The sequence below is a fragment of the Hyaena hyaena genome, unplaced genomic scaffold, assembly GCF_003009895.1.
Source record: "Hyaena hyaena isolate Hyena2069 unplaced genomic scaffold, ASM300989v1 scaffold_911, whole genome shotgun sequence".
Lineage (NCBI taxonomy): Eukaryota > Metazoa > Chordata > Mammalia > Carnivora > Hyaenidae > Hyaena > Hyaena hyaena.
The window spans coordinates 547,147-573,693 of record NW_024081542.1 but is presented as its reverse complement, the minus strand read 5'-3'; the positions used below and the strand labels follow the sequence as shown (position 1 = coordinate 573,693).

The window sequence follows — 26,547 nt, the reverse complement described above, 5'->3', positions numbered from 1 at the left end:
AAATAGCAAAGGACTTCAATGGATATTTCTCAAAGAAAAGATACACAATTGGACTAAGAATATAAAAGGATGTTCAACATCACTAATCATTGGGAAATGCAAATCCAGACTACGCTGAGATACCACCTCACACCCATTAGGACACCTACTATCAAGAAAAAACAAAAACAAAGAAACAAAGAAACCGACGGAAAGTAAGTGTTGTAGAGGATGTGGAAAAGCTGGATCCCCGTGCACCGCCGGGGGGGAGTGTAAAACGGTGCACCCACTGTGGAAAACTACGACAGGTCTTCAAAACATTGAACACAGAGCTACCACATGATCCAGCAATTCTAATTCTAGGTCTATACACAAAGCAATTTAAAGCAGGATCTCAAAGGTTCATAGCGGTGTTATTCACAACAGATACAAGGTGGAAGGAACTCAAGTGTCTATCAGTGGACAAACGGAGAAGCAAATTATGATAGAGCGGGGTATTAATTAGCCTTAAAAAGAAAAGAAATCCTAATACATGATGCAACATGGGTAAACCTCGAGGACATGATGCTGAGTAAAATAAGCCAGTCAAAAAAATATATATATGTATATAGTTTGATTCCATTCATGTGAGGTACTTAAAGTCATTAAAATCATAGAGACAGAAAGTAGAATGGGGGCTGCCAGAGTCTGAGGGGAGGGCTGGGGAGTTAGCGTTTACCGGGGACAGAGTTTCAGATCTGCAAGGTGAACAGAGTCCTGGATGGTGCTGATACCTGCACAACACGGAGAGTACATTAAACACCACTTAAGAGTGACTAAGATTGCAGAGTTCATGTCGTATGTGTTTTGCCACAATTTAAAAATTAGAAAATAAAAAGAGGACTAATGGCAGAAAACAAACTCTAAAACTTTGAAACAAACAAGAAAATAGTTCAATGACTGCAAGGTAGGGAAGGGTTTCTAAGGAAGACATGAAAATCCCAAACCATAAAGTAAAAGGTTGATAAATTTCACTACAATAAAATTTAAACTAAACCATGAAAGATACTATAGAGAAAACAAAAAAGATATTTGCAATGCACATAACTGATATGGAATCTGTCTCCGGAAAATATAAAGAATTTCTATAAATTCATATTAAAAATACAAATACCCTATCAGAAAAATCAGCAAATTGCAACAGACACAAGAAGATGCTCAAAACCACTGGCAATTAGAGAAATTCAAATCACACTAGAGAAGAGATGGCATTTTACCCCCTCGGTTTAGCCAAGTCACAGCCGAGTGACGTCAAGCAACAGTTCTGAGGGCAGAGGAGAGAAGCGTAGAATCGCTTTGGAGAACATTTGGCTACTTCTAGAAAATTTTTAAATGAGCATCCCTATGACTCGGAAAACAATTTCTAACTGCATACTAGACACGTCACACAAACGCCTGCAGAAATACGTACAGGCGTGCCCACAGCAGTGGTACATGCACGCAGCGACACATTATTCTGCATAAAATATGGACGAGCACGTAAAAATTAGATAAACCTGCACATTACTAACATGGAAAATGTCTAAAACAACGTCGAAGGGTAAAAAAGCACGTTGTGAAATGATTATATATCTGTGTGTAAATACATATCACACCCACACAACCGAAGTCATGCAAGCCATGCTGTATATTATTTATGGATACAGGCATATATGGGAGAACTGGAACACTCACAGACGCACGCACTGGCATCACAACCACAAATCAGGACAGTCGTTATATCCAGAACGTGAAAGAGAAGGGAAGAAAGGGAACAGAATTTGATTGAGGGAGTGTATAAAGGAGACTTCCATTATTTTTTTTAACATTTATTCATTTTTTACAGAGACAGAGTGCAAGCGGGGAGGGGCAGAGAGAGAGGGAGACACAGAATCTGAAACAGGCTCCAGGCTCCAAGCTGTCAGCACAGAGCCCGACGTGGGGCTCGAACTCACAAACTGAGAGATCACGACCTGAGCCAAAGTCGGATGCTCAACCAACTGAGCCACCCAGGCGCCCCAGAAGACTTCCATTGTAATTGTAGTGTTTTATTTCTCAAAGAGAAATCTCCAGATGTAACTGCCAATTTACAGGGAAATGCAAGGGAGGGAACGCGTGTTAGCACACAGGTGTTCGGTCAGCGGAGTCTAGCCGAGGAAAGACGCAGGCCTTCAGCTGGTGAAGGGCACTTGGAAAGCTCCAGCGTCATTCCCAGGAAGGAGGAACAGCAATGTCTACCTTCACCCATAGTCTTTTGTCTACCAGGCATCCTGATACCCACTGACAGACCCTGAAATGTCAGTAAAGGACCTCAAAAGTAGTAGCCAGATACGTCAGAGCTGTCACGGTCCCATGGGACAAGAAAACAACTTTTTGTTTTTTAGTGAAGTGTGCCAAAGTGTTTAGACACAGGCAACAAGGTATCTACAATCTAAAGAACCATAAAAACACAATCTACCCACAATATCAGAATTACAGCCTAACTGCACCCACAACTGCTCTGAGACCCCAGTACTCAGTTGAGAAGTACTTGCCATGGCCACCGGTGTTTCTGGAAAGAATCTGGCCCTCACCATAGGCCAACAAGACATCCCGAAATGAATCAGAAAGAAACCTCAGCTTCATTTGTTCTGAGACAGTCTCCTCGGTTGATGACCATATCTAACCCCTGGGAGGATTATATACGGAATTTGTCAGAACACACCAGCATGCTGAATGTGGTCGCATCTAGCATCACATTCACCCTATGGGTCTGACTTTATGAATGGAATGAAAAAATTGACTTAGACTTGTGATTTTAAGTTGAAAACTTAATAAATCTGTAAAAAGCATTGGAACATTTAAACAAACGTATGATTCACCATATTTACACTTTAATGTACTGGAAACAAAATTCTTAAGTACTTAGAAAGATCCAGTTATGGTAAATTTAGAAATGAAATTTTATTCTTTTTTTTTTTAATATTTATTTTTGAGAGAGAGAGCACCAGCAGGGGAGGAGTAGAGAGAGGGAGAGACACAGAATCTGAAGCAGGGTCGAGGCTCCGAGCTGTTAGCACAGAGCCTGATGCGGGGCTCCAACTCACAAACCATGAGATCATGACCTGACCAAAGTTGGACACTTAACTGACTAAGCCACGCAGGTGCCGCTATAAATGAAATCTTAAATGTTTGACATTAACTAAGTTTATGAAATGGGATAAAACACTATTTGAGTCACCTTGAAAGTCACTGTTAAAAATAGCTAAATGTATAATTTTTCATCAGCTGAATGTAAAAATTTTTTCCCCAGTTTACTGAGAAGTAATTGGCACACATGACCATGTGAGCGTCAGGTGCACCGCACGATGTTCGGATTTACATCCGCTGTGAAATGACCACCACGACAGGTCAAGTTAACACGCATCATCGCGCACGGAGAGACGCGAAGGAGAGGTGCGGGTCTCTCAGGACCCAGTCCTCACAGCTTGCTTGTTCTCCGTGCGGCACCAGGGTGCCCGGTGCATCCCTCCTACTCACTGTCTTTATAGCAGAACTGCAGGTCAGTACCTTCTGACCACCTCGCTGCAGTTCCCCCCTCCCCTTAACTCCCACTTCCGATAACCACAGATCTGACGGTGTTTGGCTTTGTTTCCTTCTTTTTTGATTCCACGTGTGACACCATACAGTATTTGTCTCTGTCTCACTTCACTGAGCATGACGCCTTCTAGGACCATCCATGTTGTCACAAAGTCATCTAAAATTTTTAAAAAGAACTACCTTTTTTGGATTTGTAACTTTGATAGATTGAATGTTTAGTTTAGAAACTGAAATGGTTTCCGAATGATCCTTTCCATGCTCAAAATCCACTCTCAAGAGTACCAACAAACCCAAATTTAGCACGAAGGATTTCCTTTAAAATCAGATAATAAAATAACAATTACCAGCATAATCCTCAATCTTCTTAAAGAGTTCTAGCTAACATAAGAGAACGTGAGTAAGAAATAAGGAAATGAATAGATAAGACGATGATTTCTGAAGACAACGATAAAACCCCCAGGAGCCTGGTCGGGAGCAGATTTTTCACAGCGTTGTCCCGGGACCTGCAGCCTCAGCCTCGAGGGGGACGTGACGCGGGCCCAGCAACAGGGTGCAAGGAGCCCTAAGGGGTGGCTCTGACGGCACTCACGCGGCATCACGTGGGGCCCGCTGGCCAACAGCAGCGACTTGAACATTGCCCTGCATGTGTGCGAGGCCCCTAACTTCAATTACTACAGGGGACAGAAAATAGGGAGAGGACCTCAAAGGAAAAGTACAGCACAGTGAGACCAAAAGCAAAGAGAGAAAAGTAGGCTGCAGGTGCTGTCATCTCACCTACACTGAGAAATCTGGGCTGGAAAATGGCCGGGCCCAACTGCAAGCCCGCCATCAGCAAACACTAAATCACAGCTCCACCCAAATACAGCCTGAGCCAGGGTCAGGCCTGAGCCCCGGAGCGTGGCAAGAATGTAAATGCTCAAAAGTTAAGGGATACCAGACAACACTGCTTGGAGATACAATGACACCAAACACCTCAACCACACTGGCATCGATGAACACAGGCCACTTAGGAACAACTTTAACAATATGAGTGACTGACACACAGAAAACCACAGCATCTTGTTTACAAAGAGAGGACAGCATTGGGGTGCCCGGTTGGCTCAGTCGATTAAGCGTCCGACTTTGGCTCAGGTCATGATCTCACGGTTTGTGGGTTTGAGCCCCGCATCGGGCTCTGTGCTGACAGCTCAGAGCCTGGGGCCTGCTTCATATTCTGTGTCTCCCTCGCTCTCTGACCCTCCCCTGCTCACACTGTCTCTCTCTCTCTCTCTCTCTCTCTCTCAGAAATAAATAAAACATTAAAGAAAGTTTTTAAAAACAAAGAAAGGTCAGCACTGAATAAATGGTAAGATAAGCTGTACTTCTGGATGGACAGACACAACATGTATTTTGAGATTTGATTCTCCACAAATCGATGTAGAGGTTCTCAATAATTGAAACAACATCCCAAAAGGAATTCTTTGAACTACAACAAGGGATCTCAAAACTTTTCTGGAAAACTAAATAGGCAAAAAATTAAAGAAAGATTCAGAAAAGAAGAGCCAAGACTAAAGAGCTTCTTTAATGAGATACTAGGGCCTTACTCTGAGCTCAGCAACTAGCCCGCACACCAACGTGGAGAGAGCACCAAATGGATTCAAATCGGAACACAGACACAGAGCCCGTTATACACAAAAACACTTAAATATATGATAACAGAAGCATAACCAAATGACAGGAAACTGGAGAATTTTTAAATATGACTGAGAGGAAATAAACCATCATCCAACTCGGAGGCATTTGTCTCAAGGAAGTAACGAGAGACGTGTGAAAGATGCATGTATGTTTTGGGGTCTTAGCTATAAAAGCAAAATTGGAAACAAACTACACGCTCAACAACAGGGGTGACAACGGCCCGTCCCCACGGCAGCAGAACGAGCCACGTCTTCGGAGCACACCCTGCGTGGGGGCGGCCTGCTCACGCTGGAAGGTACCCTGTGGGACGATACCAATTGTGTCTTTTTAAAACCTGCACATAGAAAACACTTGGGAAGAAACGGCTCAAAATATTCACAGAAGTTATCTCAGGACAGTGAGACTGTGGGTCATGATTTTTATTCTTTTCTAGATCAGCATTTTAAAGTGAGAAAATCAACATTTTTTATTTATAGAGAAAAGAAAAATGTTTACCCTTCACTGAAGTTAAAAAATGCAAAATATAAGAAGGTTGAGGTACTTTAAGTACTGCTGTTATATGAACAACAGTGACGGAAAGGCAGTTAAAGCACATCCTTGTGTTCGGCAAGTATCTCTTGGTGCCACTGTTCTCAAAGTCTTAGGAAAATCCTGGAAAGCAAGGTGGCAAAGCGAGCCAGAGAGGAAGGTGGGGGCGGGGTGTCCGCTCTCCTCCCCTCCAGGACCAGCCAGTGCTTCCTTCCAGCTCCACACCTGGCTCCGAGCTTGGCAGGAAGTGCACACCCACAGCTGCTAGTGAAGAAGCACCGAAATTTCCAAAACCAAAAGGCAAAGAATCCACAGAGATAACTCATTAAACTAAACACAATTTAGTAATGTGTGAACATATCCAGTCTCACCGATAATGGAAACTGGAAGGTAAACCGGCAATGATATAGGGCTTTACACCCAATAAATTAACATGAGCTTTAGAAATATAACACCCACCGGTGGCAGGGTTGCTGTGAAACTAATGATTTCAATACAACTGGTGGGGACGTAAACCAATGCTTCTCATTTGGATGGAGAACAACGTGCCAAAATGAATTACCATAAAAGGTTTCAACACTTTATGGGGCGCCTGGGTGGCTTAGTCGGTTAAGCGTCCGACTTTCACTTAGGTCATGATCTCGCGGTTCTTGGGTTCGAGCCCCGCGTCGGGCTCTGTGCTGACTGCCAGCTCAGAGCCTGGAGCCTGTTTCAGAGTCTATGTCTCCCTCTCTCTCTGACCCTCCCCTGCTCACGCTGTCTCTCTCTCTCTCTCTCTCTCCTAGAAATAAATAAAAATATTAAAAAAAAAAAAAGGTTTCAACACTTTTAACCAGTCCACTCTGGGAATCTGCCCCATCGAAATAATGCAAAATTAAGAAGCCGCAGTTACAAAAACTGGCGTCACAGCATTATGGTTAATAACCCGATGGGACATCCCAGTGTTCAGCAACACACATATGGTCATGAACAGGACACTGGCTCGTCATTCATATGGCGACAACAGAGAACAACTTAACATGGTTGTGACACAACAAAACAGAGGACTGACGCATGTGCGACATGGAAGAACTTGAAAACGGGCTGAGAGAAACCAGACGCAAAGGGCCTCACAGTGTGCGACTGCGTGTGTGTGAATGTCCAGACCAGACAAACCCTTGGACAGAAAGGGGATGAGAGGTTGCCAGGGCCTGGGGGGTTGGCGGGGGGGGAGAGTGAGCGCTGATGATGAGTCTCTTTGGGGAGACGACGGAAATGTTCTAAAATCCAGTTGTGGTAATGGGTGTACAACACTATGGCCACACTCATTCAAAAGCCACTGAATTATACACTGTAAAAAGTTAATGTCGTGGTATATGAACTTTACCTCAGTGTGCTGCTATACAAAAAGAAAAACGGAAAATACAAGTTTTTATGTAAATTATGATTACAACTACATGACATGCGCAGGGATTTGGGCCCCGGAGCACAGAGAACCCCTGCTTCTGACTGTCACCCAACTCCCAGCCCCAGGCCACCCCTGCACAGGGGGTGTGGACTAGGGACACGTCAACACACAGCGCACACAGGGACACAGGACACGTGGCATATGGACACGCAGGCGCCCGGCACAGACACCACAGCCAGTCCCCTGTAGAGATGCACTTCCTCTGGCACCCAAGACACAGGCGGCCCTCCTAGCTGCACGGTGCTACAGGACAGGTGGGACCCTGCCTTACCCTAATCCAGGAATTCACCCCATGCTCCCCAGACACTGGGGTCCCAGCTGAGGTCACCCTGCCGTTCTGTGCAGGAGCCTCTGGGCTCACATTACAGCCAGAGCCAGTCTCTGAGGCCTTACCCACCCCAGCTGCACCCCACAAGACCACCCATTTCTGAAGATGCCAAGAGCCAGTAGAGGTTACCAGGAAGCCACAACTGCTGTGTCTGAAAGAAGTGGCTAGAGAGAGAAACCACCAACTACCCCCAACCCTAATCCCAATCTGAACTCTAACCCACATCTTGGTGCTCATGCCTGGCCTACCCCTGCTCCCCTCCGTGCCCCTTGCTGCCCCTCTGTGACAGAGCCTGGCCCCAGCCCCCTGGGCCAGCCTCTCAGAGGGTTCATGCTGAGCCTGGGGAAGATCACAGACCTAGTGTGGCCCAACAATCCCCAAGCTCCTCAGCCCGTGTCCTGGAACTGTTTGGGGACAGCCTTCACAACCATAAGGAGGCCGGTGATGATGGTCTGGGGGGTCTCTGCCCTACTGGGGGCATGCACAGCTCACTGAATCTTCACAATTGTCCCCTGGGAGGGGGATGGTTGTCTTGCTGTTTTATGATGGTAAAGGGCATCCTCTGTCCATCCCCAGGCTAACCAGGCAGCTCTACCCCAGACCCATTCCATCAAGCCCAGCAAAGGGAGCAGAGACAGGGTCACAGGACAGCCTCGGTCTGAGCTGCTGACCCAGCACAATTGCTACAGCCAAGGCTTTGATTCTCAAAAACACTTCAGTTCAGACAACAAATCAGTAGGGGTCTGAAAGCTGGTGGCCCCCCTGCCCCATCCCCTCAGAGATGCCATGACCCCAGCAATGGTGGTTCTGGCTCCGGGCTGGCTGAGCTGAGCTAAGCCCCCATCCCAGCTAGGGCCTGAGGCAGGAAGCATTCCCGAGGCACCACTCAGCCCGTCCTAGGGAGGTCAGGCCCTGCTGGGGCCAGGGAGCTGGAGATGCCCTCACCACCCTGATATGAGCACTTTGGGCTCAGGAGGGCTTGGCTGGAGGAAACTGAGCCCTGGGCCACTAGGGTCAGGACCCTGAGTCAAGAGGCCAGGATTCAAGGCTGAGCCTGCATTTTCCTGGCTGCTGGACTTAGGGAAGGTACTGCGTGTCGGAGCAACCAGTTTCTCATCTGTGACCTGCAGATAACAAACAGCGTGAGGGCCCCAGAGGCCATGGTGAGGTTACCAGGAGAGAACACTCAACAGAGGTGCCTGGCAGTATCAGGACCCACCAGTGGAAGAAGTGCCAGCACCAGCATCCTTACAGCCATCGCTGTTGTCATCATGAGGGGGTGGGGAGTCAAGGTGGTTCCATGGGAGGCCAGAAGCTCCACCCAGGAGAGGCATCCACCCCTACACGTCCCTGTCCTGGCTCACACTAGCAGGCTGGGGGTCTCCAGGCCAGAACCCGCTGGCTGGGCACCATGCTGGTCAGGCCACAGCCCTGCTCCGGCCCAGGGAGACACGGGAGCTGAGCTGGCAGACACAGGGCAACACCATCTCCAGGAACCGCTCTATCACTGACTTTCCAGGTGTTGGTTCTTGCCCAGGAGGTTGCTGACAGTTGCCATGGAGACAGCCCGCAGGTCTCGGCCAAAGATGCCTCAGCATCCTCTCAGCTTCCCAACCCACCACCAACCTGGGGCTGAGCAGGCCCATCTCCCTTGCACTAGAGGCCCTGACCCCACCCCCAATCCAGGTAGCCTCCAGCAGGGTTGAAGAAGGGCCGGCCTGTCATGTGGGAGCCCTCACCCTGGAGAATGCTCCTGGCAACAGATGGCACTCACATGTCACTCAAAAAAAAAAAACAAAACAAAAAACCGCATGGGCTGTCTGTGTGCCAGGGACTCAGAGACCAACACCATTACCTGCTTCTTGTAGAGGAAGAAACAGGTTCAGAGAGCACATCCAAGTGTCCAGGCTCACAACCCAGGAAGAGACGGGGCTAGGACACCAGCCAGTATCTCATGCCCCACATAGTGACACACTGACACGTGCTGAGGTCAGCCTTACATGCAGGAAATGCCACAGTCCCGGCCCAAAGCAGAGAAGCCACATGTGATCATTCTTCTCAAAATCAGGCTACAGGACAAGTGGCGACCCTGCAGAGTGGACAGCTGGGCCTACAGGCCCCACGGTCCTCCAGGGCACAGTGGGTGCTTCTTGCAGGGATGCGCTATACAGCCCTTCATTCCGACCCCCCCAGCCCTCACCAACCCCTGACCTGCACTGGCAGAAGGTGGCCCTCAGGCGGACATCAAGTCCTGGAGCCTGGAGCCAAGTCACAAGAGGCCTATTACTTTGGTGAAGTGCAGCAAAGCCCTGATCAGGGAAGTCCTCATGACCTGGGACAGTCACAGCGGCCACAGATACCCCAGGAGGAGATGCCTCCACTCACCACCATCAGTGACCCTGAGGAGTCAGGATCAGAGACCCAGCTAAAACAGGTTTAAATAAGATCCAGTTTCAGAAAATAGTAAGGAAAAGTCCAGCTTTCATTAAAAAATTCATTCATCGAAACCAGAAAGATCTCAAACTGAATGAAAAAAGACAACCAGTAGATGCCGACACTGAGGAAAAAGAGATGTTAGAGTTATCTGACAAAGATATTGAAGCAGTTATGATAAAAATGCTTCCACAAACAATTACAAACATGTTTGAAACAAACAAAAAGAAAGTATCAGCAAAATAAAAGATATAAAAATTTTATAACTGAAAAATAAAATAACCAAAATGAAATGCTGGAGGATGGGCTCTACACCAGAATACAGGAAACAGAGGAAGGAAGGAGAAAGAGGAAGAGAAGAGGAGGAGGGAGCCTCAAGGATCTATGCAACTGTAATATTAATATACCACGTTCCTGCGTGGACAGGGAAAGAAGGTAGGGCTGAAAAAGCACTCAGAATATATTGGCTGAAAACTTCCCAAATTCGGCAAGAGGCTCAAACCTACAGTTTCAAGAAATTATATGAATTCCAAACAAGATAAATTCAATGATATCAACAGCAAGACGTATCACAAACTTCTGAAAGCTAAAAAGAAATTTAAGACCATTGGAAATTTGAAAATGGAATGAATTAGGTGATAATGGGATTGTTTTGTGAGGCTGATAATATTGTTGTCATCGTGTCAGCCAGTGTCCTCATTCTTGGAACACTAGAGATGAAGCTTCATAATACCTACATCTTTTAAATATATAATACAGGAAGAATAAAGATTGCAAAATTAACATTTACTGAATCTAGGTAGTGTATGTACACTGTTCATTGTACCACACAACTATTCTCTGAGAACTTTTATAATAAAAGTATATATAATCTTCAAAGTAGCCAGAGAAACACAATATCTTACCTATAAGAGAAAACAATTCAAAGGACAAGATTTCTCATCATAAACCATGACAGAAGGAAGTGGCACAATATTTTCAGGTACTGAAGAAAAATGAGTCAACCTAGACACCAATACCCAACAAAAATATCTCTCAGGAATGAAGAAAGCAGGACATTGTCTGATGAAGAAAAATTAAGAGAATTTGTCACCAGCAGATCTAGCCTAAAAGAATGACTATAAAAAGCTCTCTAGACAGAAGGGACAGGATGAAAAAAAGGAATCACTGACCACCATGAAGGAAGAACAATGGAAAGAATTAAAATATGGATAAATACAATACAATTTCTCTCTGAGTTTCCTAAATTATGTTTGATGATTGAATCATAAATTACTGCACATCCTGATGCAGTTCATGCAGAGGAAACATTTAAGACAATTATATTATAAATGGGGGAGGGCAATGGATGTAAGGTGTATAAGATTTCTACTATACTTGAACTGGTAAAATGACACCAATAGACTGAGATAAGTGATGTATATATAATGCAACACTTAAAGCAACCACTCCCTATACAAGAGATACACTCAGAATACATAGATAAGTTAAAATGGAATTCTAAAATACATTCAAGTAACCCATGAAAAGGCAAGAAAAAAATCAGAGAAGTAAGAGAGATCAAACAGAAACAAAAAATACGAAAATGGACTTAAGTTCTAACACATCAATAATTATATCACATGGAATTGGTCTAAACCAAATAAAAGAATTGGCATAATTAGTAAAAAAAAAAAAAGATAACCCAACTATATGCTCTTTATAAGAAAGTCACTTCACATATCATGATACAGACAAGTTAAAAGTAAAAAGATAGAAAAAGATATATTGTGCAGATATTAATCAAAGAAAAGCTGGAAAGACCATAGTAAGTCAGATAAAGTAGACACCAGAGCAAATAAACTACCAGAGACACAGATGGTCACAGAAGAATACAATCTATCAAGAAGACATAGCAATCCTAAATGTGTGTGCGCTCAACAACAGAGCTGCAAAATACGTGAAGCAAAAACCTACCTACCAGTTAGGCTGAAAAGAGAAGCAGACGCAGCAGTTATTGTCAGGGCCCTCGACGCATTCTCAACAGTGGGGAGAACAGGTAGGCAGAAACCAGCAAAGACACACAAGAACTCAGTAGCACCTTCCACGAGCAGGGTCTGACCCGCACTTCCAGTGCAGCTATGCGGCTCTGCACACCCGCAGCAGCACACCCATTCTTTTCAAGACCCCAGGGAACAAACCTAGGGTTTGGCTTTGACAAACACTGACACACCAAAAGCAATCAAGATAGTATAGTATGTTCTCCGACCATAGTGGAATCAAACTAGAATTCAGTAACTGGAAGATACTGGAAAATCTCCAAACATTTAGAAACTGAACAGCACATTGTTAAACAATCCACAGGTCAAAGAAGAAGTCTAAAGGAAAACTTAAAAACACACGGAACTGAATTAAATTGAAAAGACAGTATATTAAAATGTGTGGGTAGAGCTAAAGCAGCACTGAGAGGCAAATTCATAACACGACATGCACACTTAGAAAAGAAAAAATGGTCTCACATCACTATTCTACGTTCTCATTACAAGAATTGAAAAAAAGAAGGTAAAAGAAACCCAAAGCAACAGAATGCAGGAAATATTAAGTCCAGAAATAAATGAAATTGAAAAAGAAAGAGGAAAAGAAAAATAGCAATGAGGGGCGCCTGGGTGGCTTAGTCGGTTAAGCGTCTGGCTTTCGCTTAGGTCATGATCTCGCGGTTCGTGGGTTCGAGCCCCGCGTCGGGCTCTGTGCTGACTGCCAGCTCAGCCTGGAGCCTGTTTCAGAGTCTGTGACTCCCTCTCTCTCTGACCCTCCCCTGCTCATGCTGTCTCTCTCTCTCTCTCCTAGAAATAAATAAAGATGTTAAAAAAAAAAAAAGAAAAATAGCAATGAAACTACCATTTCTCTGAAAAGATCATAAAATCGACAATTTCTAACGAGGCTGACTAAGGAGCGAGAGAGAGAGAGAGAGAGAGGGAAGACACAAGTCAGCAGGGCCAGGGAGGAAGCACAGTGTGCCACCACAGAGCCTCAGACGTCAGGAGGCAAATGGACTGCACCATCAGCGGCTCCATACACAGCAAGCTAACGATTTAGACTAAATGAATCATTTCTTTAAAAAAAAAAGCACAAACAGCTACAATTCATCCAATATCAATAGATGATTTAAATATCCCTGTGACTATTAAGGGAATTGAATTCATAGCTTTAAAACTCCCAAAAAAATAAGTCTCCAGGCCCAAATGGATTCACTGCAAAATTCTACCAAATATTTAAAGAAAAATTCATACTATTTACACAATGGTTTCCAGAAAACAGAATGGCAAGAGAAATAGTTCAAAATTCATTTCATGAAGCTTGGATTATCCTGATATTAAAACCAGACAAAGACAGTACCAAAAAACAAAACAACTACAGACCAATAACCCTCATGAATAAACATGCTAACTGGCCATACACAAACATCACTGGCCATGGGGGAAATGCAAATTAAAACCACACATCTATCAGAACAGGTAAAACAAAAAGTAGTGATAACACCAAATGCTGGTGAGGATGCAGAGAAACTAGATCATTCACACATTACTGGTGGGAATACTAGCAAAGAGGATTCAGCAGTATATGAAAAAGAATCCTACACCATGACCGTTTTATTCCAGGCAGGTAAGGCTGGTTCAATACTCACTGTAATCCACCATATTAAAAGGCTTACAGAGAAAGTCATGTGATTATGCCAATGCAGACAGAATATTTAATGAAATGTGACACTGATTCATGACAAAAACTCAAGAAAATGGGAATAGAGGGGAGCTGCCTCACCCTAATAATGAGAACCTATAACCCACACCAGGCTGAACATGTGTCCCCTCCACGGTGGGAACAAGACCACGGCTCCCTCTCACCACTCCTGCTCAGCACAGTCCCGGCCGCCCCGTCAGTGCAGTAAAGCAAGACGAGGGGAGAAGGCATGCAGATTGGAGTGAAAGAAATAAACCGTCCCTATTTGCAAATGACATATTTGTCTGCATTGAAAATTCCAAACAATCTCAAAACAAAAATCTTGGGGCGCCTGGGTGGCTCAGTCGGTGAAACGTCCGACTTCAGCTCAGGTCATGATCTCACAGTTCATGAGTTCGAGCCCTGCGTCGGGCTCTGTGCTGACAGCTCGGAGCCTGGAGCTGCTTCGGATTCTGTGTCTCCCTCTCTCTCTGCCCTTCCCCAACTTGCGCTATGTCTGTCTTTTAAAAAGGAATTAACATTTAAAAAATTACTGAAAAAAAACCTCCAAGAACTAGTGAGTTCAGCAAGGTTGCAGGATTAAAGCAAACGTATAAAAATCCATTCCCGTCCTAGATACTAGCAACGGACATGCAGAAACTGACATTTAAAATGCAATATGGGGGCGCCTGGGGGGCTCAGTCGGTTAGGCGTCCGACTTTGGCTCAGGTCATGATCTCACAGTTCATGGGTTCGAGCCCCACGTCGGGCTCTGTGCTGACAGCTCGGAGCCTGGAGCCTGTTTCAGATTCTGTGTCTCCCTCTCTCTCTGACCCTCCCCTGCTCAGGCTGTCTCTCTCTCACTCTCAGAAATAAATAAAACATTAAAAAAAAATTTTTAACGCAATACGATTGCATTTATTCTCAAGCAAAAGTACAAGAGAATGCAAATGTTAATCTAACGAAACATGTGCAGGACTTGAACCCTGACATCTATAAAACGTGGAGTAAAGAAGTGAATGAGATCTACGCAGTCGGAGAGACAGACCACGCTCAGGGACTAGAGTCTGTTCTGCGCAAGTTAACACACACAATTCCTCTGAAGATCTGTGTATACATTGACAAGATTATTCCAAAATCTATACGAAAGGAAAGAAACTAGAATAGTTAAAACAGTTGGGGGAAAAAAAGAAGAAAGTAATTGCCGTGAGCCTACATGATTTCAAGACTTTGGAGGCCGCAGCAGTCATGACAGTGCAGCCCTGGTTTGGGGTTCGACGCACAAGTCAGTAGGACAGAAGAGAGAACCCCAAAAAACCCACTAAATATGTCAAGCTTGTTTCTGACATAAGTCCAAAAAAATTAGTGGAAGAAATATAGCCTTTTCAACAAATGGTATGAAAAAAATGGAAATCCACAGGCACTAGAGAAAAAAAAGAACCTCAGTCGAACCCTCACACCTGATATAAAGATTAACTCGAAATGGGTCACAGACTTACATAATATGCAAACAATAAAACTTTTTTTAAATTTTTGACATTTATTTATTATTGAGAGACAGAGAGAGACAGAGCATGAGCTGAGGAGAGGCAGAGAGAGGAGGAGACACAGAATCCAAAGCAGCTCCAGGCTCTGAGCTAGCTGTCAGCACAGAGCCTGACACAGGGCTCGAACTCACAAACTGCGAGATCATGATCTGAGCCCAAGTCAGATGCTTAACCGACTGAGCCAGCCAGGTGCCCCGCAAACAATAAAACTTACAGGGAAAAAAAATAAGAGAAAACCTTCAGGACCGAGGGCTGGCAAAGAGTTTTCAGAGACCAAACCACAAGTCCAATACCTACACAGAAAAACTGGTAAACTGGATTTCATCAACATTTAAACCTTTTGCTCTGAAAAAGTCTCTTCTGTAAAAATGAAAAAATTAGCTACAGACTGGGAGAAAATATTTGCAAGCCACATATCTGACAATGAACTGGCATCAAATAATTCAATTAGAACATGAGCAGAGTATGTGAAGAGACATTTCACCAAAATGGATACTCAGATAGCAAATGAGCACAGTGAAAGCTGTCCAACATCGGCCCCACTGGCCATGGGGGAAATGCAAATTAAAACCACACATCTATCAGAACGAGTAAAACAAAAAGTACTGATAACACCAAATGCTGGTGAGGATGCAGAGAAACTCCATCATTCACACATTATTGGTGGGAATGTAAAAAAAGTAAAATAACAGCCTCTGGATAACAGTTGGGAAGTTGTGCTCTTGGGCGTTCATCCCAGAGAAAAGAAAACTTATGTTCACACAAAAACCTGTATAAGAATGTGCACAGCAACTTGTTCATATTATTTCAAAATCTGGAAACAACCCAGTGTCTGAGAGCAGGTGCGCGGTTAGGCAGACTCAGGGAAGCCACACAACAGCGCACAGCAGCGCAAAGGAAAAGCTTGGATGCCAGATCTTCCGAGTTGGCCTCAGCGAGGACAGCCAGTCCCAAAAGGTGTGATTCCATTTTTATAATGTTCTTAAAAATACAAATTTATGGAAATGGAGGACAGAATAGTGACTGCCACAGGCTGGAGGCCACTGGGGGACACAACTGTGAGGGTACAAATGTCTGGCTATGACTTTGTGCCCCAGTTTCATGGGATGTGACCATTTACCATTCTCTCTGCATACTGAGAATCTACAATTAGCTCAAATATTTAATTCTTTTTCTTTCTGAGTGGGGGAGGGGCAGAGAGAGAGGGAGGGGGAGAGAGAGAGAGAGAGGGAGTTCAGAGAGAGAGAATCCCAAGCAGGCCCCACACCCAGTGCAGAGCCCGACAGGGGGCTCAATCCCACGACCCTGGGATCAGGACCTGAGCCAAAATCAAGAGCAGGACACTCGACTGAGCCCCCCAGGGGTTCCGAAGTATTTAATTTCTTAAATGGAGGTGTTGATAATGGCTCAGGACGGCTGCAGGGTTATCATATTAGAACAGCAGCCAGCACACGGGAAACCTCATACAACAGTCGGCTTTCACTTTGTATTTACCTCTTCACATTTCAGGAGCTAGAACTGCCTACCTCCCTTTCCCCAGCAGCTCCGAGGGCAGATTTGGAGGTCTCTTTGCCCAGGCCAGCACCCATCCTGCCCGCGTCCCGGCACGTGGGCCCAGGGAAGGCCAGGGAGGAAATGCACCATCCGGGAAGGACTTTACCCTCAAGGAGACAGACCAGAGGGTGAGGCCCGGAGCGGAGGGCTATGGGGCAGGCGGGGCCTCGGGTCTCTGCGCCTGCCCTGCATTGCAGGGCTTGCCTCCAGCTGTGCCTCAGTGGACACACGGAGCCCAGCACCAATTAGGTGACCGGAAGGAGGCTCCGACTTCCTGCCGGTCCCAGAGGCCGCCCCCCCCACCCCCCGCACTGCACTCTCAGCACCTGCACCTGACACAGTGGGTGCCGGGTGCCAACAGCGTGCAGGGAGGCAATGCTGAGGGCTCTTCAGGGGTCCCTGCCCTCGCAGGAGGCCACGGCGCCAGGGAACACCCCCCCTTCTGCAGTGCCGGCAGAGTGCACCCCCACCGCCTGCCCCGGTCCTGGCTGGGTCGGCCATCCCAGGGCTCTCTGGCCCTGCTGCTGCTGCTGCTTCGGCGGCGGCTTTGTCAGGCCGCACAAAGGCACGTGCCCACGAGGGATGAGGAAGGCAAGGCGAGGGAGGGGCTGAGCCACGTACACCAGCCACGGCACAGGGGCCGGGACCGGTCACAACACTACCCTGTGTCCATGGGGGTCAAGTGGGCTCCTGCTGTGCCGGCTGGGTTTCAACCCCACAGAATTTGGTGAGCACATTAGGAACGGGGCACAGTGGTGACGGGAACAGACAGAGGCTTGTCCAGACAGCCTGGGGTCAGAGCACAGTCCGTTATGGATTGAACTGTGTCCTCCAAGTTCCTGTGTTAAAGCCCTAACCCCTAATGTGACTGTATTTAGAGGTAATAAGTTTAAACAGAGTCATAAAGGTGGGCCCTCATTAGACAAGACTGTCTTAGGAGAAGAGGAAGGGACACCAGACACCTCTCTGTGTGCGTGGACGAGAGACGGTGTGAGGACACAGCGAGAGGTCAGCTGTCCACAAGCCGGGAAGACAGCTCGCACCAAAACCCACTCTGTCGGCGCCTGATCTCAGACCTCCAGTCACCAACAAATGTCTGTTGCTTCAGCCGCCCCTTCTGTGGCATTCCGTTACGGCAGCCCGAGCTCACACACAGCCCTTTGAGGGAACACATGTGTGAGTGGAGAGGTGAGCGCATCACAGCGCCAGAGGGGGGCCTCTTGGGTAAGAGAAGGCCAAAGCGGCCAGGGGGCGGAGGGCAGTGTGGGAGCTGGAGAGAAGCCACAAACGGCCCACTCAACAGGAGGTACAAAGGGCCACACCACCAGCCAGGACAGGGGCCAGAGGCGCAGATCTTGTTTGGTGGGGAGAGACTGCCACTGGCTGGTGTGGTGGGGGCTCCTAGAGTGGCCTCCCCAGGAAGGAGACTGAGACACAGAACTGGGGAAAGGGGTTCAGTGAGGGGCGCAGGACGGCATTGACAGGGGTGAGTGGCAGGACGCCCCAGGGACTTGTTACCCTTGACTTCCTGAGAACCGCAGAGCTCTAGGTCCCTCTGACTGCAGGTCGGGTTGGGGGGGGCCCAGGAGGCATGAGCTGCAGGCGGGGGAGGAAGGCACAAGGTCACAAAGAGCCTGGCCCTGCACATCCCGGCGGCTCCCCTACTTACACAGCCCAGAAGGGACCAGGCGCCAGGCGGGGGGGGGGGGGGGGGGGGCAGGGGACCCTCCATCCTGCACCTGCTCTGCCATCGCTTGCTCCAGTCCTGAGACAGCTTTGGCTTCAGACCTAGTAACACGTGAAGACATTAGCAACCATTCTCGCCTCAGTATGAATTTGCAGCTCTGAGCCCACAAGTGTTCTCACAGGGGCAGCAGGGCAGCTGCCTGGGGTGGGGTGGGGACAGACTCCGGGCTGGCGGCTCCACCCATCAGGGCAGCTGCGTGCTCGACCCACGCGCACAGTCTCGTGCGTCACGGGGCAGCAGCCACAAATACGTGAACAGGTACCCTCAGCCACCTCCATGGAGGCACCTGACCCCGTGGGTCTGGGGGAGCAGAGTACCGAGGCCTGAGCCTGGAGGGGAGGTCACAGACCAGCCCCAAGAGCAGCTCTGCAGGATCTGGAGGGGAGGAGGCTCTAGGAACTTCTCAGCTGGATGGAAATGTGGATTTTTATGTGAAAACTCCTTAAATGTTGCCAACTAACTTAGAGCCCATTTCAGAACTCTGGTCATGCCTCTTCAGCCCACCAGCCCCACATCCAAGATGGGGAGCAGCCTTTGACTCTCACAGCCCAGTCCCCGCCCCCCCCTCCCCGGCCACTCAGTGCAGCCAGGCAGACCGCGGGACCCAGGAACGGACACATCCCAGCCCCTCCCCGCAGCCAAAACTGGATTTATGTCTTCAGTCTGCACCACCCACCTCCCCACCATCCCTCCCTGAAAAATCTGGTGGGCCCTGGGTGGAGGGGCCCCTTGAGTCCGGCTTCCAAGGCTTCAGAGCTCACTCGGAACAAAACCGGAAGGAGTTGCTCGCCAACCTCCCCAGCCTCCTTCCTGCTCAGATGTCGGCTGCCCAGGAATTGGTTGGCCATATCTGGGCCAGGGGCTTCTCCGCTCTGGGCTCCACAGCCGCAGGTTTGCAGAGACTGAGTCAGTGTTCCCTCAGGGCTGCTGTGACAGGTGGCATGGAAAAGGTACCCCCAAGTCATGCAGAGCCCCCCAGGCATCTGCACACTGACTTAAGGCTCCTGCCCAGAGTACCCCCCAACCCCCACCACTCCACCCTACATGAGAATGCCTAGCTCCAGCCAACCTTGGGGACGCCCTAGCACCAGAGCCTGAATCCCGGAGTGAGCTGCCCACAGCACAGCTCAGCTCCAGAAGGCTGGGAAGTCCGGACCCCCTGCCCTACCCAGGATCACCAGGTCCTTGGGGCTGGAGGGGAGAGGGCTCTTCCTCAGCCCTTGGCCACAAGGCGGGAGGGTTGGAGGGTACGGGCAGTGCCTAGGAGGGGCCTGGCTCTTCATGCTTTCCTAGCTCCAGCCCAGGAGACTGTTAAGAACCCTAAAACACGGGAAGAAGGGGGAGGGGGAATAGGAGAGAGGAGACACCAAAGAGACAGCAAGCAGAGTGAGTGAGCCGGTCCTCTATAAATACCCAGCCTGGGGGTGTGTGCCACTGCGGGAGGCCGGGATTCCACCTCCCTCAGTTACATAATCCAGCATGGGGCTCTAGGCCTGTCCCTGGGGCCCAGCAGCCCCAGGCGGAGGCCACTGTCAGGAGCGAGGCACCTGGGGGCGGGGCACACAGCACCCCCGCCCTCCATCCCCTGGGAGTGGACTTCTCAATGACACCGCGGCACCAGAGAGGCCTGCGGACCCCCGGCCAGACCTGCTCTGAGTCGTCAGTGACGCACCATGGGTGCTGCCTGGAATGACTGAAACTTCAGACCCCAAATCATGGTCCCGAGAACCTCCCTCTGCTGCTCCAGGGGCCACTTGGTGGAACTCAGCCCCTCCCCTTGGTCCAGCTTCATGCTGAGAAGACCGGTTCCAGCCCCAAATCAGGACCAGAACAGAAAGTCCAGAAAGCCTCCAACCAGACCCAGCACCAACCCAGCAAGCCCCCGACCTGACCAGGCACGGAGACCCCCCGTGGCAAACCCCCGGCCTGACCAGCAGAGACCCCACCGGTGGGACCGGAGAGGCAGGGCGGAGGAAGACCCTACATGGAGCCAGCTCTCGTGGCCGAACATGACGCTACTCCAGTGCCCACGACCCAGACACGCACCGGGTGCAGCCAACGTCCACATCCAGTGTTGCTGTGCACTCAGACATGGTGGTTTGTCATCTCAGACTCAGACACAGGGTCACCTCATATTCCGACGTGAAGCCACTTGTCAGCCACAGTGAAGCCCGGCCCCCTGGGGTCCACACTCGGACACGCTGTCACTGCTCACCTCCCCTCAGCCCATGCCTGCTGGACCCGCCTCATCCAGGGCAGGTGCCCTCCGGGCCTGGCCCCCTCAGAGCACGCTCCCCACCTCTCTCAGCCAGGCTCCACGGCGCCAGCAGGCAAGCCTGTCCACGCCCCGACTGCACAGGAAGCAAGCCCCCCAGTGGTCAAGGGCCGAGCCAGGCCCAGACCTCGTCCCGGAGCAACGCAGCCCGCTCACCCTCTCTGCTTCCCACAGGAGGCCCAGTCCAGGGAGGGAGGACCCTGAGCTCTAATTACATGTCCTGGAAAGAAATCCCAGTTTAATTTGAAGTAAAATGAGAAGCTGTGGTTGGAAATGTCCCTGGAGGAGCCACCTGCCTGAGCTAGGACACGTGTCTCTCTGTCCCCCAGGACCAGGAAGGAAAGCACCATGACAGGGGCAGGGATTCTCAGGGTGTGGGCACTCTGGGCTCTGTCAGCCGGCAGACGTGCCCGGGGTCTGAGGAGACCCTTCTCCTGCCCCTGCTCTGACTGCCAGCTGGAATCAACCCCTCAGGACCAAAAGGTGGGGCGGGAGCTTCAAAGAGGGATTGTGAGGAAAGAGGCAGTGACATGGCGACAGCATCAGGGAGTCAGACGCACGGGGTCAGTTACAGGTGAGCTGGGGACACGGGCGCCTCACTAGGGAGATGCCAGAGGGTTTCCTGTGGGCAGTCTACAAACCAGTGCTCCCTCCAACTCCTCCCCAGTGCAAGGCCCCATCATATCCACCTGGGTTACGGTCCCCTACGTCAGCCCCGAACCAGGTTCCAGCCCCTGCACTCTGCCCTCCAGCAGCCCCCACAGCCTCCCGCATCTTCACCCTCCACTCCCCTCCCAGGCTCTCCAAGACCCACCTCCCCTCCCACCTGCTCCTCTGCTCAAGGCGCTTCTCAGGGACCTTCCTGACTCCTAAGAAAGTACAAACTTCACCCTCCACCCACCCTGGCTATCTGCCCACTGCTGCACTTCACTGCCCTACATGACACGTGTTGTCTGTTCACGGTCTCCCCCAGGAGGAGGCAGCCTCCTTGCTCACCACCGTGTCCCCAGCAACTAGAGCATTTGACGAATACCTTCCAAGCGAATGACGGCATGGGCGGCCAGGCAGTCACTGAGTAAAGGAGGGAAGGTGAGTAGAGAGGGAAGCTAAGGAAGAGGGGGGACTGGATGTGGGCAGAGGGAGCTCTTCCTTCCGCCCTCCCTTCCATACAGTCTCCCACCCGACTCCCCACCCCTCTGCCCCCACCTCCTCTGCCCCCTCATCCCATCCCCTGTCCTCGCACATCAGCCTCTAACCCTTCCACACCACACCTCAGCTCGCGTGCTTGCTCCCTACTTCACCGGAAACACAACAGTCCAAGGACCTCTGCACCAGCCCTGCTTCCTCACCCGCCAGCCCAAGTGCACTCTCAGCTCCTCCCCCGCTTCCCGCTGACATCAGCAGACACGGACTCCCAACATTCTGGATTCCACGTTCCCTCATCACCCAGAACATCTCTCCAGCACATGCGGCCTACGTTCTCTGTGAGTCCTTGCCTTCTGGACTACACACAGGCCGGAGGCTCGAGCCCAACCTTTCATCTCCCTCCTGCCGCTACCTCACTTCTCTGCCTTGCTGTGCTGCAAAATTCTGAAAAGAAGAGCTGCCCAAAGGTGCTCACCATGAACCCCTCCTCCATTCCTGCGGGAGACTTTCCCGGCAAGCTCTTGTCAAGACCCGACCACGTCCAGGTTGCTGAATACCGTACTCAACTGTGCAACCTCTTCTTGCTTCTGCTCCGGAAGAGCTCTTCCTTCCTGAAACACCATCCACTTTCCTCTGGGTTCCCCACCCACCTCGCTGGCCAGTCCCAACCTACAAACTCAGGTCTCTGGGCTCAGCTATGGGCAGCTTCCCCAGGGAGCCTGTCTATTCTTGGGCTCTGAAGACCATCGATACACCTGTGTCCTCCACTGACACCTCCAGCCTCAGCCTCCCCAAATATGTAGATGGCTCGCCCCTCATGTCCTTCCAAACTCACCTTAACACTGAGGGTTTCTCCACGCATCCTACACAGAGCAGCAGCATCCTGGCCCACACTCTGCCCTCCTTACTCCCTTCTCAGTGTGGGAAGTCGAAGCAAGGCGTTTCCATTTACAGAGTGATCTTCATGGCACACCTTCCCCCAGGCACTGGGATGCAGCCATGAAGAACCTACCCTTGCCAAGCATATGTCCAGGGGCAGGAGCGGTGGGGGGCACACTAAACATCACACGTAATGAAGTATAATGTTCTAGGAGACCTGTCTATACCAAGACGAAATAGAGCAGGGCTGGGGATACGGCCACAGAGCAGGGGATCAGTGGTCTTGTTCACTCCTGTGTCCTCAGCACCTGGCAGAGGCTCCGCAGATTTTGAATGAATGAGCAATTAACAAGTGATGATTAGCAGAGGGAGCATCAGAAGAGTCACCCCAAGTGGCAGATGCATGGACGAGAGGGCAGATGGAGGCAGGAAAGCCCCTCAGCTCATCCCTGTGGAGCTAGGACGAGGTGCTGTGCTCCCTACTGCTAGGGGTGGACCCAGGCTTGAGGACAGGGGGTGCCCTGAGGCAGGGGTGGGGACCCCATTCCACCCGTCTCCTCTCAGGACCTGCACACCAGCCTCAGAAGCAGAAGGGACCCCAGAAGGCCTCTAGGGGCAAATCGGGCTCCACCAAGCAACGTGGCCTCCCCAGCCAGAGCCCTTACCCTCCCCACCATGGGCCTCCAAGCCCTCTGAGCCCCAATTAAGTAAACCCTAATTAAAAACAACAAAGTAATGAGAAGTAATGCCCCTCCCATGGCTACCCACAGGGACCTCAGCTCAGGAGGGGTTGGGTTAGAGCACCTCCCTGGCTTCCCCACTGGCTAGCATTCACACCAAAACCACCTGGGGCCTGCTTCTACCACACACCCACATGCACACACACCCAGGCTCACAAGCCCCCGTGAGCCACAAGCAGGAGCACCTGAGCGGATTCCCTGCACAACTCTGGGCCGACGTGTGAGTCCCTAGAGGACACAGGTCGCCCTCCCCACCCGAGCCACCTCTGGCAGTGATGTACAGACAGAGGGAGCCTGGAAACCACCAGTGCCAACTCCCAGCCCTCCTTCTGCAGAGGCAGAGAGCAGAGACTCTGCAACCCTAACAAACCAAAGCGAGAAAGAGAACAAGGAAGAATGGGAGAGAGGAAGCAAAGAGACACAGAGAAACAAAGGCATCGAGAAGGAAAGAAATAGTGATAGAGAAGGCAAAGAAGACAGAAAAGGGCAGAAAGGCAGAGAAGATTAGTTATATAGAGACAAGTACCACAAAAGTAAGAGAAGGAAAGAAAGAGAGACAGAGACCCAGAACGACCGAGGTGGGGGCAGGGAGTGAGTGCAGGGAGAGAAGTACACATGAAGAAAAAGAAGCAAGGAAAGATGAGAGAGAGGCAGGGGTAGAAACAGAGCACGAAAAAAGAGATGGACAAAGGCAGGGATCTCCAAGGCTGGGGTCAGGGGCCAGAATTAAGGCCTCAGGACGCTTGGGACCCTCTCACTAGCGCTCCCAGGAAGGGGAGCCCATCCTCCTCTGTCTTGTGCCCTCCCCTCGAGAAGTTCTCCCAGCCCTCACTGAGGCACCAGCTCCCTGGACCTGAAATCAGCACAAGCTTATCACGTATCAGAAGACCAGGGGTAGGGGTCCTGTCAAGGAGTAGGCGGGGGCTCCTCTGCCTCCCTGCCTTGTGCCCAGAAACTCAGCACCATGGACAGCATCACCCATGGATGCGCGCCACCCAGAGGGCTCCCCGCACAGAGCACCGCCGTTTCATAACCCATTAAATTCAGCAGACACTCTGACCTCTCCTGGGGGCCCGCCCCAAGCTAGGCTCTGGGGACACCCTGACAAATAAGACACTGATCTTGTCCTCAGGGACTCCTGTCTAGAGGGAGGGAGCGATGTAAACAGCCAGCGATGCTCCTGGACACCCCACACAGTGCCCAGTGGAGCATGGGGAGCGCCCCACCCTCTGAGGGGCCACACTCACCACGAGCACCCCCACCAGCATCATCAGTGGAACAAGAGTCTTGCTCGGTAGCCCAGAGACTATTTAGCCAAGTCCATGTCTTCTTACACACAGGGAGCCCGTGGAGGCTTGAGCCCCAGGCCTGGGGCTTCCACGGTCACCTCCTTCCTCCTCTGCACATGCGGTCACCTGCACCGAGGCAGGTCAGGGGTCGTTGGGCAGGGTGGCCACAATCACCCCTCCTTGGGAAGGAGTGTTCTGGGCAACAGTGGGGCCTGCCTCCTCCTCTCTGATTGGGGCCCTGAGCCTCTCTGGGACCACAAGGCCCCAGAGAAGAGACTGCAGTCCCTAGCCTGGGGCGGGGCCTCTGGGGCCTGGGCTGTGCAAACAGGTCCTGTGGAGCAAATTCCCCAAGTACTCACCCACCCCACTCCCAGAGCAGCTCAGCTCCAGCCATCAGTCCTCTGGCCAGAGAAGCAGGGCAAGGGCTCTAAAGTATCGTCAGGCAGTCGGAAAGACTGAGACCCCTCAGGGGAGGGGCTCAGCGACGACGGGCTGGATGCTCTGCCTGCACACCCACCCCAGCCCACCCCCAAGTCAATGTGGAGATTTCCTGCGTTGTTTTTGGAATCACACATTGTTAATTACCAGGGTCCATTTGAGGAGGACAGTGTGGGAAGGACACACTGATTAAGCACCTTTCTGGAGCCATAAACCATGGAAACACTTAACGTTCACAAGCTCATCCAAGCACAGCATCAGCGCCCTGAGAACGCACTTCCAGGCAGCTCTTCAAGCAGGAAACTGCTCAAGCCACAGGCTGTGGAGCCCAGAGCCCTTCCCCTGCCCTGGGAAGCCACCCCCCAACAGTGGCCCAGCCACAGAGCCAGTGGCCCCATGCCCGTGGTCTGCAGAAGAACTCCACCTGAGGACAGAACGCTGCAAGCAGGCCCTTCAGCAAAGACTGCCACTCACGGGCAACAACCCCGTCCCACACAATCAGGCATTTCCTCACATGATCACCCACACCCACAACGGCCCGGTGTGGACCCTGCTGCCCAGCCCCCAGCCCCCAGCAAGGGCACAGCCCGGGCTCTGGCCGCCTACCCTGTGAGAACCACCACAAAGTCCATGACGTTCCAGCCGTTCCGCAAGTAGGAGCCCTTGTGGAAGACAAAGCCCAGAGCTATGATCTTGATCCCCGCCTCAAAGCAAAAGATGCCGATGAAGTAGGGCTCCGTGTCGTCCTGTGGAGAAGCAGAGAAAGGGTCGCCACCAACCCCAAGTTGAGCAGCCCGGGGCAGCAGGCGGGGACACTGTCCCAGCTCTGACCCCCCACTTGGCCACACCACCTACAGACTTCACAGGAAATGTGGCCCTGTTCCCACAGCCAGCGACACCCCAGCCACAACAGCGAGGGGCCTCCCACCCCTCGAAGCCCTGCAGCAGGAGAAGCTGTTCTGACAACACCTGCAGGCCTTTCCTGCAGCCCATCCCACGCCCCGCGCATTAAGTGTATCATCATCCTGGTTCTAAAGGAAACGGGCCCAGGCATCAAGGAACTGGGCTGGAGACTCCCAGCTTGTTGGAAACCAAGCCATATTCAGACCCAGGGGTGACCCGGCATGATCCTGGGCTCCAATCGCTGCAGGGGTTGCCTGGATAATGCCCCAACTCCTAGAGTGCAGCTCAGGACCTGCTTATTCATTCAACACACATCTTCTGGAGAATCATAACATGCAAATGCAAAT

At 50.4% G+C, this 26,547-nt stretch overlaps 1 protein-coding gene across 1 annotated transcript in view; it reads right to left on the bottom strand.

Moving 5' to 3' along the window:
• CACNA1B (calcium voltage-gated channel subunit alpha1 B) overlaps nucleotides 1-26,547 on the bottom strand; it is a 196,237-nt gene that overhangs the window by 165,137 nt on the left and 4,553 nt on the right. Inside the window, exon 3 of the mRNA XM_039220724.1 lies at nucleotides 25,904-26,043. Within this exon, the coding sequence (XP_039076655.1) occupies nucleotides 25,904-26,043 (140 nt within the window). The remainder of the gene's footprint in view (nucleotides 1-25,903; nucleotides 26,044-26,547) is intronic.